The sequence below is a fragment of the Misgurnus anguillicaudatus genome, chromosome 2, assembly GCF_027580225.2.
Source record: "Misgurnus anguillicaudatus chromosome 2, ASM2758022v2, whole genome shotgun sequence".
Lineage (NCBI taxonomy): Eukaryota > Metazoa > Chordata > Actinopteri > Cypriniformes > Cobitidae > Misgurnus > Misgurnus anguillicaudatus.
Window position 1 is genome coordinate 23,925,978 of NC_073338.2, and position 15,431 is coordinate 23,941,408.

At 39.2% G+C, this 15,431-nt stretch overlaps 1 protein-coding gene across 1 annotated transcript in view; it reads right to left on the reverse strand.

Annotated features, from left to right (window-relative positions):
• Positions 1-600: 600 nt before the first annotated feature.
• kiaa1217 (KIAA1217 ortholog) overlaps positions 601-15,431 on the reverse strand; it is a 47,125-nt gene continuing 32,294 nt past the window's right edge. Inside the window, exons 12-20 of the mRNA XM_073875131.1 lie at positions 15,265-15,408; positions 11,999-12,425; positions 11,487-11,694; positions 11,153-11,388; positions 10,746-10,889; positions 8,367-8,480; positions 5,896-5,973; positions 4,086-5,798; positions 601-3,688 (exon numbers count right to left, since the gene is read on the reverse strand). Of these exons, the coding sequence (XP_073731232.1) occupies positions 3,539-3,688; positions 4,086-5,798; positions 5,896-5,973; positions 8,367-8,480; positions 10,746-10,889; positions 11,153-11,388; positions 11,487-11,694; positions 11,999-12,425; positions 15,265-15,408 (3,214 nt within the window). The 3' untranslated portion in view covers positions 601-3,538. The remainder of the gene's footprint in view (positions 3,689-4,085; positions 5,799-5,895; positions 5,974-8,366; positions 8,481-10,745; positions 10,890-11,152; positions 11,389-11,486; positions 11,695-11,998; positions 12,426-15,264; positions 15,409-15,431) is intronic.

A 15,431-nucleotide genomic window follows, 5' to 3' on the forward strand; every position in this document is an offset into this window, starting at 1 on the left:
ATTAAAAGTAACAGACATCTAAGCACAGAGGAGAAGTCCAAATTAATAGATGTGCCAATCATTTGTCTCAGAGGAGTTTTGCTGTCCACATAACAGATATGACTTATACATCAATCAGATATTAATTGCTTGAATGTCTCATATGATGAAATTACTGCTGAGGGGCACAGACACAGTTCTTAAATGGCTTTTAAACCAGCTTTTTAAAACACCGACTTCAGTTTATCGCTGATATCTTAATATAGCCATACATTTTTACTTAAATGATAACGGTGTGACATTGATTTCCCAAAGTGTTTCACAGTAAGATTTGATGAATTATGTGCGTGTATACATTTCTATGAATATTTAGATATACAGATACAAAGATGATTTCATATGTTCATGCCACCTGTGTCTATAAATCAGTTTTTATGTGATTATTTCATTTAATATTATTTTACATCAGTGCCGCTTTCTGCAGCACAATACTGAAGAGCTGGAAGCAAAAAAAATGATGCTATGAATAAATAATAGGGTCAGGTCTGTGAAACAGCATTGTGGTCGAGCTTTTGAACGAAACACTGCAATTTAAATAACATTAAGAAAGCTTCATAAACGTCATAATACACTGGCAGCCCTTTATTTGATAAATGTCTCTGGCAAGCTTTTCGTTTCACACAATTTTTGTACAAGTTATACAAAACCAATAATTATTTACAGCAATTAACCACAATTCTCAAGCATAATTCTTCTGATTAACTGTAGAAAAGCATGCATAGGAGCTAAGTTTGGCAACAACTTTAATACCCAATATTTGAGTAATACTTAAGTATGTAAACCACGATTATTTTTGGCATTTGACAAGCTATGTAAAGGAGTACAAGACTGTTGTAACACAAAGCTTTAGGCTATCACTGTAATGGTTGTATGTTATCCACTCACACTATATACACACATCATGTTGAACATTTAATGAACAAAAATGATGTGGCTAAACATCCAAAACAGGTCATGGGCTGCATATTTTTAGTTAAAACTGGCAGTGCACTGGAGTCCGAGGCATTGCAGTAGTTCAATCCCTTTCAAACTATCAAATCCAACACACCTGTTTAACTACTTCAGGGCTCCAGACTAACTTTTTTCACTAGGAGCACAGTGGCCCCCAACTGAAAATTTTAGGGGCGCAACCAGAAAATTTAGGGGCACACACCGTAAATCAACATGCTAACCAAATATTCACATTTCTTCTAATTTCCACTGTATGACTAATAAATACTTGATGATAGATGCAGAAAATACAATGTGCTGTTTCAAATTCAGTGTCACATTTTATTGTGCACTTTTGGAAAATAAGGTCAAATTTACTGGTTGCACATGTGCGACTGGATGTAAAATTCAGTGGCACACTCTCAAATTTTAGGGGCAAAATTCCACCATTTGGGGGCAGTCTGGAGCCCTGTACTTCTTATATATTAGATATACAGTGGGCTTCAAAAAAGTGGGCTTCAAAACTGTAAGAACAGTAGTGAAGTTTTTGAAGCTGTATTATTTGGTACAGCGTGATTCAACTGAAGCAAGATCTGAGCTTTCCAATATAGGCAAAAAGATCTTGCTTTTGTACAAACATGGTTAACATGGTCACAAATTTGGTTCAATTTTATTGCACATTTAGTAATTATACACGGTCAAAAATAAAGGTACAAAAGCTGTCACTGGGGCAGTACCCTTTAAAAAAGGTCCCAATATGTACCATTTAGGTACAAATATGAAACTTTGAACTACCAATATGTACCTTTGAAGTACTAATATGCACTCTTTGCGTACAAGGGTGTACCTTTCTGAAAGGGTACTGTCCCAGTGACAACTATGTACCTTGATTTCTGAGAGTGTACCAAATATTTAATGATTTTATGTCATCTTTTTTCAACAAAAACTAGTTTAAAATTCCAAAGGTGTAATGTGAGTTTTAGCGGCATCTAGTGGTGAGATTGCGAACTGCAACCAATCTCAATTTCGAAACGCAATGATAAGCTACGGTAGCCGTCACATGACAAACATGTTGTCTGTGACAACCTAGGGGCAAAATGCACTCTGTAGAACAGTTTGTCCATTTAGGGCTACTGTAGAAACATGGCGGCGACTTCTATGTAAGGAGACCCACGGTGTATGTAGATAAAAACGTCTCATTCTAAGGTAATAAAAACAATACAGTTCATTATGTAAAGTCTTTATACACCACTGATAATATAGTTATTCATATTATATTGCATTTCTAGTCAAGACATCATTGTAAAAGTTACACAATGCACCTTTAAAGTGCTCTCAGATTTTTGAACACCACTGTATATGGCAACTTATAAAATACTAAACAGACTAAAATATTCTGTATTTATCCAATTTCCTCTTTTGAAAATGGTAATCTTATATAGTCCATGGAAAGTTTAAACAATATCTCATAAAACATAAAGCCAACACTGACAATTAAAACCCCTTAAAAGTCATTTTTTAAGTATGTGACTCTAAATCTATTTTGCTGAATTCTTACGATTTCAGAAGTAGTGCACAAAGAAAAAAATACCACCCTAAATACACAGCATAACCAAACCAGTGTATCTGCTTTCATTAAAAAGCAGACTTTTAATTCCTGCAAACAGGAAAGTAAGATGCCATGTCCCCAGATGAGGATGCTGGTGTGCGAGTGGCTTTGCCACTGCTGGCTTTCAAACACCCGTGACTGCTGATGATAGAGCCATGTAAGCAGCTTGGCCACCCTGACGCATGGCATTGAGGGATAGAGGAGAGAAAGAGGGAGAACCTGGAAGAAGATGAGTGGGAATAAAAGCATGAAGACAGCAAGCAGGAGATGTTGAGTGTGTGGAAGAATCGCTACCTCTGAGAGCAAAATGAGCTTGATTTTTAAGGTTAAGCGGGTCTACCGCTGGGCCAGCTCAGACTGAGACATGGTATAAAGGATTTGGAAGAAGAGCAAGAGGTTTGATTAGTAATCCTAGATGTGTTTGAATTAGGAGCATGGGTTGAGCTGTGATCCATGAGTTGGGATCTTAGAAGGCGGCAAAGTAAGGGAAGCACCAGCTTTAATGGCAATCCTGTTAAACAAAGATGCCGGAAGACATGGAAAGTCGAGTAGGATAACACATACGTGAAAATATAGAGCTCTATATTCATAAAACCACCAACAAAAATATTGCTCTCGTAACAAACGGCATAATATGGGTCAACACACTTTTGTGTTTTTTCTCCAAGTTTGTTTTACACCTAAAACAGTAAAGGGAAAAAGGAGGAATTTTGGCGCTATTCAGAAGAGGCCTAAATGTCTTCATTTTCCAACTGAATGAAAATCCAGTCATTCCTCCTCAAGCAACACAGTGACATTACACAGTCCGATCCTTTGTGTTACATGATAATCATGCACAAGCAGGTGCTTGCAATGGTGTACAAGGATCCATGTGTGTCCACAACAAAACGGATTCACAGGTTTACGGGGTATGACGCTCCTTTGTCTTTATACCGTAGGAAATCTCTTACACTGGCAGCCTTACAGTAAAACAACCTGTCGGAATTGCCTCTGAGAATCCTGGAGCTTTTGGGGTTTTCCGGGTTTTGCAGGTTTTTCCGCAATCCCCGGCTTCTGGCGGGAATTCGGCGAGGAAATCTTACTTGAAGCAGGCGAGTCACCTGGTGAGCTCTGTAAAGACACAAGGAAATAATGTCAGATATAAAAATAACTAAGTGCATGACAGACTAAAAACAGAGCTTCTACAGATGTCAGATTTGTGGGCAGACAGAAAACTACAGGCGACATGCTGAACTCCACCACCAATTTCAACCCAACCACCAGTACATGCAGTTTATTAACCCATAACAGAGACGGAGAAAAAAGTCCACCATTCCACCTCATTGATAGTTTGAACAGTTAAAGTAGACAGAGTAAAAGTGGGACAAGGATCAACCAGCAAAGACCCTAAAGTGTGCTCGACCCCAGACGCCTACAAAACACATTCACAGTTCAGTCAGTGGTTAGAAAGAAACTCCCAAGACAACAAACCCAAGCCAAGGGCGGGAGAGAAGCAGCGGAGTGAGACCTGTTTACTGCTGGAGCTGGAGGAACTGGAGGAGCCTAATGCGCTTGTGGAGGAACGAGACTGCGATTTAGGTCTCTTATGTTGAGATGACTTGTGGGGTTTTGGCTTCAGAGGAGGTGGTGTTTTTGTGGGACTGTCCAGCTCTGTTTCTACTTGACTGGAGTTTCTTTTAAGCTTGGAGTCTTTGTTGGAGACTTCAGTTGACAGTGCAGGTCCAATGTCACTTATGGTGCTTTCTAGCTGTTTGATGGTCTGCTCAAGGCTATCTAACGTTTGATACGTCGTCTTACGGATCTCCTCGGTTCTCTCTTTGGCGGACTGGGATGTGGAGGTCGGGCTTTGTGATAAAGGCGGAGACGTAGTCGATTCTGGATCTGTTGAAGGTTTGATCTCAAACCTCTTGGCTTCTTTGTGCTCGGTCAAGGTTCCATCCGGTTCCTCTTCATCCTCGTACACAACCACCTGCAGCGTCTTCTTCCCCGTTTTATCCCCTTTACGAAGGGCCTGGCCGATAGCGGCGAGCTGCTTCTTGGGGAACTTGAACTTGAATTTCTTTTTCGCATCTTTTGAAGATCCTATTTTGTCTCCGTCGTCAACATCAAGAGAGGATTCAAATGAGTTCTCCACTTGTAGAGATGCTGCGTTTCCGACACTGTTACTTCTTTGATTGTTAAGCTTGTTCTCGGTCCTGCATGAATCTATGAGATTATTTCTAGGTGTCGTCTGACTGACGTGAACCGTTGAGTTCATTTCCTCTTCTTCTTCTTCTTCGGGCTCTTCATCGATCCGTTCCTCTGACAGAACCCTCTCCAGTTCTTCCTCGCACTCAAAGACGGTGGACAGCCGCTTGTATGCCTGTTGGATATCCATCGGCTCATCAAAAATGATGATAACCGGCTTCTTATCATATCCAGGGTCCTCTGGAGCAAATAGGTTTGGTTCGGAGCCCACTTTCAGAGTCTGGACATCCGTGCCTTTGCTGTTTACCAGCTGTTGATACTCTCCTGTCGACAGAGCCTGTACTTTAGATTTAGTGATCCTAAAAGCGATGTTATTTGGCGGAGGGGGAGCTTCTTCTCCTGGTAGGTCTGGACTTAAACTAGCGTCTTCGGTGTATCTGTCCTGACTTTTGGATGACGTCGTTATCACTTCTTGTACATTTGTAACACTGTCATCATACGACTGTGATGCCCACAATGGGTCAGTGCTTGGTTGACTGACAGGTGCGTGAACCTGATATTCTGCGCTCTTGCTAACAAGCGTAACTTCAACAGTGGTCATTCTTTGTCCTTGCTTTACTGGCGTCTCCTGATCTTGCATGTTAGATGTATAGACTATCTGCTGCTCTGATGTCTCGACAGGTGTGACTTTCTCAGAAGCTGCTGTAGGTGCTACATGCCTAAGTGACTCTACGGGAGTAATAAGTGACATCTCTTTTCCAGCTCCGGGGCCGTTCCTGGAAAAGTTAACAGAGCCGGTTGACACCTGCTGAGGATTGCTAAGCTTGCTTTGGATCTCCTTGACTGATTTAAAGGAAGTAAGAGATACATCATCTGATGTTAACAAGTTTGATCGCTGGGAAAGGTCAGAAGTGTTCTCAGATGCAACCTTGGAAGACGGAAAAGTGGCTTCTGCGGGATCCTTTAGGTCATCTGCTTCATATTTGCTTGCACTTGACGTCTTTGTAGTCGTTCCGGTGATGCAATATACGACCTGATGAAGAAATTGAGAAATATTTGGACTTACAACAAGACATTTAAAACAAAGAGAACACATATATGATATTATCCGAAAAACAAATCACATTTACCCTAGATGAGGCAGGTGTTCCACTATCTTCTCTGCTTTCCGACAGTGTTCCTTCCTCTGATAGATGAGTGCTGGTCTGCTAGGACAGTTTGTTAGCACAGAGTCATTACATTGAGGGGGGTCAGTGTATGTCAATCCTTACGTGAGCTGCTTACATGATTAAATAACACCAAGTAAACGTATTAAGAAGCAAGACTAATCAATGGCGCCATCTAGAGCTGTCTTCCTTATGTAACTCCTTTAAATGTAACTCACAGTATATTGTGAAGCAGTGCTGCAAGAAATTTTAGGATTTTCATGCAAAGATGTTTGGGGAGAGACTTGTGTACAAATGCTTTGAATATGATTTGTTCATTTTTAAAAGAAATGGTGTTAGTGGAATAAAATGCTCTGTGATCCAGAATCTTGAAGTACTGCTCCTGGTTTGAGTAAAAACAGCTTAAACAAACATTGTTTGAAGGATAGTTCACCCAAAAATGATGATGATTAATCACTCTTATCTTGTTTAAAGGGGACATATCATGAAAATCTGACTTTTTCTACGTTTAAGTGCTATAATTGGGTCCCCAGTGCTTATATCAACCTTGAAATGTGAAAAAGATCAACACAGTAACTTAGTTTTGATAAACCATTCTCTGCAAATATGAAAAAATAGGTAATTGAAATTTGGCTCCCCTTATGATGTCAGAAGGGGATACCGCCCCTTAATCTGCACTATGCAACCACAGCACTGCCATTTAGTGCAGAGATCAGCTCATTTGCATTTAATAAGTCATACCTAAAAACGGCAAATTTTTGCTTACACCTACAAAGTGGCAATTTTAACATGATATTATAAATGATCTATATGATATTTTGAGCTAGAACTTTATATATGTACTCTGGGGACACCAAAGATTTATTTAACATCTTAAAAAAGTCTTGTGAAATGTTCCCTTTATACCCCAAAGTCTTTCTTTGCTCTTCAGAAACCAAACACAGTGTTGTTTTGGGTTTTCTGTTTACTATGGGTGTGAATGGTGACCGTCTCAGGTGTGGATATCATTGTTGTTTTAATTTTATGAAGTTTACTTTTAAATACAAAGAATGTGCACTGAAAAAGAGGCACAGGTCAAGACTTTCATCAAATAATGTTTATATAAGTTTGTTTTTCACCAAACCCTTTTGAACGCCTTCAGGACACCTAAAATATATGGCACGAGTCGAGTGGAGTTATTTGTTTAAAGAGGGGGTGTGAAGCTATTTCCACCAATTTGACTTATTAACACTGTTTGAGAGTTGGATTCCTCATGCCAAAAAAGTGTCAAAAAAAGCAGTTTGACTGTGAAGGAAGTAGAGTGGAAGTCCTTATAAGGGCACTGTAACCGAAACAGATCACGCATGCACCAAATGTGCAGACATGAAATTAAGTTAACATCATCAGAGAAATTTAAGCTTGTTCAGCTGAACCCAGCATCATGAAAACAATGGATATAGTTTGTTTATTTGGGGTAGTAGCAAAGTTGTGCAAGTGTGTATGTTCAACGCTGGATTTCGTTGAAATGTGGCGTTCCCAACAGGGTTATGACTTGCAGACAGTAAGTAAAACGGCATCAAATGTCTATGTTTTGTTGAAAATCGGCACGTAAGTGCATATAATGTACTCGACATGAACATGTAGTGAATCATAAGTTATCCAGACAAAAGTGTTTTGTGTGGTATGCCTCGAAGTGGTCAGGTTTATTCGGAAAAAATTGGTACAACTGATCTGTTTTTTATTAATCTGATAAAACTGAAGACTCTTTGATTATATGAAGAATATAATTCCCCTCTTTAGTGCTCAAGATTAACTCGAGATACGCAGAAGCAGCGTGTGTTATGTGAGCTTTAACACTTTTCCTTTTAAAGCCTGGAGAGGCGGTCACCATCCACTACTGTACCATAAAACCCAAAATAACACTTCTGTTTCTGAAAAACAAAGAAAGATATTGGAGGATCAAATGAAATGAGGGTAAGTAAAGAAAAGTTCGTTTTCGGGTAAACCATATCTTAAACAATAACTTTGTTGATTAACTAAAGTTATAAGCGTATCCAATTGCTGTCATAATACACAAACATCAACTAACATTGGTCAAAAAATGTCCTAGAGTGGACATCCCCTCTCCTTTTCTCAAAGTGAAGTCTGACTGCTGAAAAGAAAAAGGTCAAAAGTCTAAATGACCCTCTTAGCAGTCGAGTCACTCGGACCCACCCCTTTTTATATGGCCGTATCTATTAGCATTTGGAGGGAGAGCTGTGAGTGACAGAGCAGTGTTAGACACACATTCAAACATATTATCCCCTCTTTTAATGAGGGAGGGGTTATGGTCAGGCATCAGCGTGCATCAGTATGAATGTTACGTATTAGTGTTGGTACAATAGGTGGTTATAGGATGTGACAGCCCGTGTGAGACTGGCGAATGGGTAGTTAGCACACAACATCACATCCATTACCTTGTGGTGAGAGAAGGAAAGCCCTGGCTCCTTATCATTGTTTGAGGGCTCATGGGTTGTGAGATCAACAATGTATCTGGGCTGTAAATCTTTAACTCTGCACTTCTGAAATACCTGCAGGGTTATGGGGGACATGGTGGAGGTTTATGTCCTTTATTTGACTTTGCAGTATTTTTGCTGTATTATTGCAGTACTTAGCGGGTCATTATGTACTTCTTATTTTGCTCTTAGCTAAGTATTTATCAGTAGATAATACCTAATACATAATATTTTAAGTTATTTATATTTTTATATTTAAATGATAGGTTGTTTTAACCAATACAACAACAACCAGCACAGGGTTATTTATTAGCAAATAGTTGGGTTTTTACATATTTGACCCAACGATGAGTTGAAACAACCCAACATTTTTTAGAGTGTCGATCTGTAAATCATAACAATAGTTCATAACATCAAGTTAATTTTTATTGGACTATTAACTGTATTTTTTTTACTTTTTTATTTTACATTTATTTTTTATTGTAAAAATATTTTGAATATCGCGCTCCTTAGAGGAGAAGTCACTGGCCACCACTGGTGCTTTTATCGAAAAATAATGCATTGAATACCCATTGAACATTTCTCAACCAATCAGAATAAAGCATTCAACAGCTCTGCGATATAAAATACTACAAAGCCTAACACACGTCTTTCTTTGTTAAACAATTTGGTCGAAAATTGGGGCAAAAAATGTAAGATATACAGTACTATGCAAAAGTCCTAGGTCACCATCAGCAGCGTTGTTGTTTTAGCAAAGTTTTAATGTCATCCATATTTATTTTTCACTTTACTAAGATACAAACAGAAAACACAGGAAAAACAAAACAATTTTTAGAACTAAATGTCTTCTTCATGCATCAGTCAGTATTTAGTGTGACCTCTCTTGGCACGAAACACATCTTGAGTTTTTTTGAGGAGACTAAAGTCCTGAAGTCATTTGATTAGAATTAGAAATTAGGATTTAATTTAATTTAGGTTTAAGAGATCCTGCAGTTACCTGGTATTGCTCAAGTGGAAGGGGAGTTTACCCTAAATACATGACACTTCAGCTTATACTTTTATACAGTTTTTAATACTACATACACATTTCCTGTATTTTCTGGTTGTATTCTAATAAAGAGAATGAGAAATAATTGTATATGATCACTAAACAAAACAAAAACAACAAATCTAATGGTAGCATGGTGGCATGACTTTTGCACAGTACTGTACATTTAAAAATACAGCTGTCCAAAGTGTCTATTTCTTATTATTAGCACATGCACTTTATTTTACTAGTACAGGCACATACATATTTGCAATATATTTTACATGTCTGTGTATATATTTTGATAATGCAAGTAGGGCTGTCACAATGATAAAATAATAGTCTCATCACGATTGTTTGACCTCATCGCAATGATTTCAGATCACCGCAATAATTGCACATCTCTCTAAAAAAACACAAGGGGGAGCTGTAGCGCCTGTATAAACGAGACCGTATCAGATGGCGTTCCTTAACTGACAGTGTAATGCGATACATTGTAAAGCCATTTAAAGAAATGCTGCAAAACTTTGATAAGCAGTATGAACTATTATTATCAAATAATTACTTTTAAATATGTGTTATGTGTATTAAAATTTACTGCTAGGTAAACCTTGCAAATGATTTAATTTTAAATAATCACAACCATGTGTGAAAATTATTTCATGAACAAACAAAATGTACGAGTATTGAATGTCAAAGCAATAAAACAGACAATTAATCGTCATAATTGTCACAATTTATTAGGCAATGAACTGTCAGCCAAATGTAATAATCGTGACAGCGCTAAATGCAAGCAATCATATTTATTTTTTATTTCATATTTTTTTATAAATAAACCACAGTGTCCCTAAGTGTCCAAATATAGTAGTCAACATTTGAAGTGGATCAAAAACATTCATCAAATTTGTCCTAAAACAAGAACGGGTATTGGATATTGGTTTTAAGAAAACTTTTAGAAAAGGGTTTGATCCACTTCAAATTTTGACTAGTGTACAATTTAAAAATGGTCCTGTGTTTTTGTTGACAACAGAGTTAGTTCCCTATTCTGAACTCTAGAGGGCAGCACAAGTCAAACCTCGAAGAAACCGAATTACCCCATTCACCTCATCACAAGTGTTTTGTGTAAATGTTTACATTGGTGTGGCTGTTTGATGTTCATACGGCTCCGTCTCTCAACACCTTCATGCTAATTTTTTTCCTTCCTTTCACTTTTTTCCTTCACCAGCCGCAGGTTTACCTCATGCAGTATATGTGCTTGTAAAGTAAATAATGTGTGCGTAGGGCTCCTGAGAGGATGCCTGTTGTTTGCTCACCTGTAGCTCTGCCATAATCTTATCTCCTTCATCTACTTCATCCTTTAAGGTGAAGGTGTTGACAGGGGGAGGGGAGCAAGGCTTGGGCTTGACCTTTGGGGGCACGCGCAGGGGTTTGGGCTCCGGGGGTTCTTCCTCAGCCTCCTATAGCCAAAACAACCAACCAAGTGTGACCGACCCTCACCCACCATTATTTTTTTTAAACAACAAGAGCAGCTGGAATCCATACCGTGACTCTCCATCATTATTATTCACGAAAACAGCACATACTACAGGCAAAACACATGTGTGCTGAACACATACAGTATCAAGGACAGTTGCAGGAATGTTTTGCAAAGCATCTGTCTGGGAATGCAGTTCAACAAGATCTAATTAACCTAAAATAATGTTTTACGTGAAACACGCACCTGAGCGCTAGTGGACTCTTTCCGGATGGTGTAGACAACCTCTCCTGAACGCCCGGTTCCTGTGGTGTAGAATTTGCGTGGTGGAGGAGGGGGAGGAGATTTGCAGGAGCTTTCGGGGTTGGGCTTTACTTTGTCAACACTGGCCCTGTGGGGCTTTTCTATGGTTGGCTTCTGTGGTCTCTCCAAACTGGCACGGACAGGTTTTTCCACTTTGGGTCCATCTTGTGGTGTTGCTTCTGTTTGAACACAAAATGCTCCAATAAACGCTACTATCAGAAACAACAAATGTCTCAAATGTCTTGAATGAATGACTAGCAGGAGTAGATGGACATACCAGGCAGGGGAGACAGGGGGACCACTTCCACCTTGTCTGGCAGGCTGCTGGCTGGTTGGTAGGACTCCTGGTTGCTTAACTCCAGGTCAGGTATGGCCTTCAAAAGGTTGGCTTGGGTATGCTGAAGGATTCTTTCCATTTCCTTCTCCGTTTTTCTTCCAGGAGAATGAACCGTGCTGGAATTGTACTCTGATGCTCTTTCTGAAACCTGTGAAGAGCGAAACAGATACTGTGTGTGAAATCACTCCTTTGTTTATCAGCGCTTCTGTAGCTGGAAGAGCTTGGCAACTGATAAATGAATGCATAATAAAAGCTAAATAAATAAATAAATGTTTTATTACCCAAAGTTTTATTGCTCTCATCACGCAGCCTATTTGTTTAATTAGCCTAAGTAAATTTGAAGGATGTCGAATATCCAGTAGATAGTTACGTAGATAAATAACCACAACACTCTTGTGTTAGTGCCAGTTTATTCATCTTAACCAACCAAAAGTGAAAGAGTTGAGCTTTACCTCTTCAGACGTGCTCTTGTTTGTACTGAAGTTGATCTCTGTTTGTGTGAAAGATCCAGTGCTGGTGGTAGTGTTCGGCAGGGCTTCCTGACCCTGTTGAGCGACTCTTTTTTGGGGCACTGGGCTGTTTTCTCTGCTCCTGGGGTTGACCATCGCAACAACGGAAGAGTCTCGGGTGTGGATGGGTGTTAGGGGAGGGCTGGCGTGATGTGTGCTGATGGGAGCGCTCCAGACCCGGTGCACCGTGTAGGGGGATAAGGGTGTGGGCTCTGAAGGACTGACTTTTGTAGGTGATCTTGACTGTGGAGCGGGAAAATTGCGGAGAGGTTTGGGAGATCCGCATTCCTCCGCGAAGACGATAGAGTTATCAGTAACTGTTTTTACAGGGACTGCTTCAGATTCATAATTCTGGCTTTCAGTGGCATATCTAGAAAACACAGAAAGACAAGAGAAATGCCCTTTAAGATACTGCAGGGAGACTAAAAAGAAAAGACATTAATTATGGCATTACAAGTATTGACCTGTAAAGCATTATATAATATATTATATAACATACAGTCTTAGTTAAAGGATTACTCCATTTTCTTAAAAAACAAATCCAGATAATTTACTCACCACCATGTCATCCAAAATCTTGATGTCTTTCTTTGTTCAGTCGAGAAGAAATTATGATTTTTGAGGAAAACAATCCAAGATTTTTCTCATTTTAATGGACTTTAATTGACCCCAACATTTAATAGTTTTAATGCAGTTTAAAATTGCAGTTTCAAAGCACTCTAAACGATCCCAAACGAGGCATAAGGGTCTTATCTAGCAAAACGATTGTCAAAATCCACAACTTCTCTTCTTTCTCTGGCTGTGTGATGTGCCAGCAGTGGCAAAAAAAGTATGTGAACCCCTAGGAATAAACTGGTTTTCTACTGTGATTTGCCATAAAATGTTATCTGATCCTCATCTAGGTCACGACAATAAACAAACACGATGTGCATGCGCTCACAAGACATAAATAATTCCAGTTTCTTGTGTCTTTTTTGGAAACACCCATTAAACATTCACAGTGCTGGAGGAAAATGTAAGTGAGCCCATGGACTCATTACTTTATTGAAAGCTTTTTTGTCAGAAGCTGGCAAACTGGAGTCCAATTAATAAAATGAGTTTAAATGTGTGGTTTAGTGCAACTTTGATTGATATTAAGACACTCACACATTTTAAGATTGTAGTCCTTAAGAAGCATCAGCTCTTCTGAACCACGCTCTTATAAAGATATCTGATCAAGAGATGTTGCACTCCATAAGGCTGAAAAGGGATACAAAACAATCTCAAAATGTTTAGACCTCCATCAGTCTACACTTAGACAAATTGTCTATAAATGGAGACAGTTTAATACTGTAGCTACCCTTCCTAGAAGTGGGCACACAGCCAAGATAACTCCTAAGACACCATGCAGAATACTCAATATAGTAAAGAAGAACCCACGAGTAACAGCTAAAGGTTTGAAGACATCATTGGAAATGACACACATCTCTGTTCATGAGTCTACCATACACAAGTCTTTAAACAGGCACGATGTCTATGGCAGAAAACCACAGAAGAAGCCGCTGCTCTCCCGAAAAACATTGCTGTGAGCCTGAAGTTTGCAAAAGAGCACCTTGGCAAACCCCAGTGCTAATGGGAAAATATATGGACTGATGAAACAAAAGTTGAATTTTTTGGGGAAAATACTATGGCTCAAAAAGGGCACAACTTACCATCATCGAAACATCATCCCAACAGTGAAGTATGGTGGAGGGAACATCATGATTTGATCTTGCTTTGCTGCCTCATGGCCTGGACCACTTGCCATCATCAAGGGTAAAATTAATTATCAAGTTAAAGAAAATCCTACAGGATAATGTCAGGGCGGCTGTCCACCAGTTGAAGCTCGGTAGAAGTTAGTTGATGCAACTGGACAATGACCTTAAGCATTGTAGTAAATCCATTACAGATTAAGAAAAACAGTTGTTAAGAAAAACAAAATGCGCCATTTGGAGTGGCCTAGTCAAAGCCCAGACCTTAACCTGTGGAATGACCTCAAGAGAGCCGTTCACACCAGACATCCTACAAATGTGTCTGAGTTAAAGCGGTTTGTAAAGGGGAATGAGCAAAAATTGCTTCTGAACGATGTGCAGGTCTGATTCAGAACTACTGAAAGCGCTTGCTTGAAGTATTTGCTGCCAAATGAGGCTCAACAAGCTGTTAAATCCAAGGGTTCACTTACATTTACCTCCAGCACTATGAATGTTTAATGGGTGTTTCCAAAAAAGACACAAGAAACTGGAATTATTTATGTCTTGTGAGCTTATGCACATCGTGTTTGTTAATTGTTGTGACCTAGATGAGGATCAGATAACATTTTATGGCAAATCACAGTAGAAAACCAGTTTATTCCTAGGGGTTCACATACTTTTTCTTGCCACTGTAGGTCACGTGTTACATATATAAAACGCACATTTGTGAACCATTTTAAACAATAAACTGACACAAAGACATTAATTAGTATCATTCCACATACAACAACGTCAGAACGGTCCTCTTTCTCCACACTTGTAAACACTGGGGCGTAGTTTCGATACGTCATCCGTGACCTCTTGACGTGATGACGTATTACATGAGGTCGCGCTGGCGCGTCACAGGACCGAAGATAGATGAGAAGTTGTAGTTTAAACTGCATATTTTTTATTTTTCTTTCCAAAAATGACAATCGTTTGGCTAGATAAGACCCTTATGCCTCGTTTGGGAGCGTTTAGAGTCCTTCGACACTGCATTAAAACTGTTAAGTTTTGGGGTCCATTAAAGTCCATTAAAATGAGAAAAATCCTGGAATTTCTTCTTGACTGAACAAAGAAAGACATCAACATTTTGGATGGCATGTTGGTGAGTAGATTATCTGGATTTTTTTTAAGAAAATGGACTAATCCTTTAAACGAAATTCTGTGTAAATGGTGGTCCCTGAGTCTCTTTAAAAATAGGTTAAAACTATTATAGTTCTCTTTACAATTTAATTTGACATTTATGCAGATGCGTATCCAAAGCAGCTTATAGTACGAATAAGTATAATTTTTGAGAATCAAACCCATTCTTGGCAGTCCTACTACCATGCATAACTATTGAACTACAGAAGCATAAAACAGATTCCCCTAAGAATCAACAACAAAATTATAATTGTAAAAGCGAATCAAAGAGACTTAATACTGCTAACAGCGCACACAGCACTCTTTGTTTTTTACCTTCTCAATGCACTGAGATTGTCAGTCAGGGCTTTGACTCTCTTCAGCATGCTGTCCATCTTATGAGGCTCCTCCTTCAGGAAACGCACGGCCTCCACCTCCACCCTCAGCACCGTTCGCATTTTCGTCTGCAGGTCTGGGAACTCTCCTGAGGACATGCATCGGCC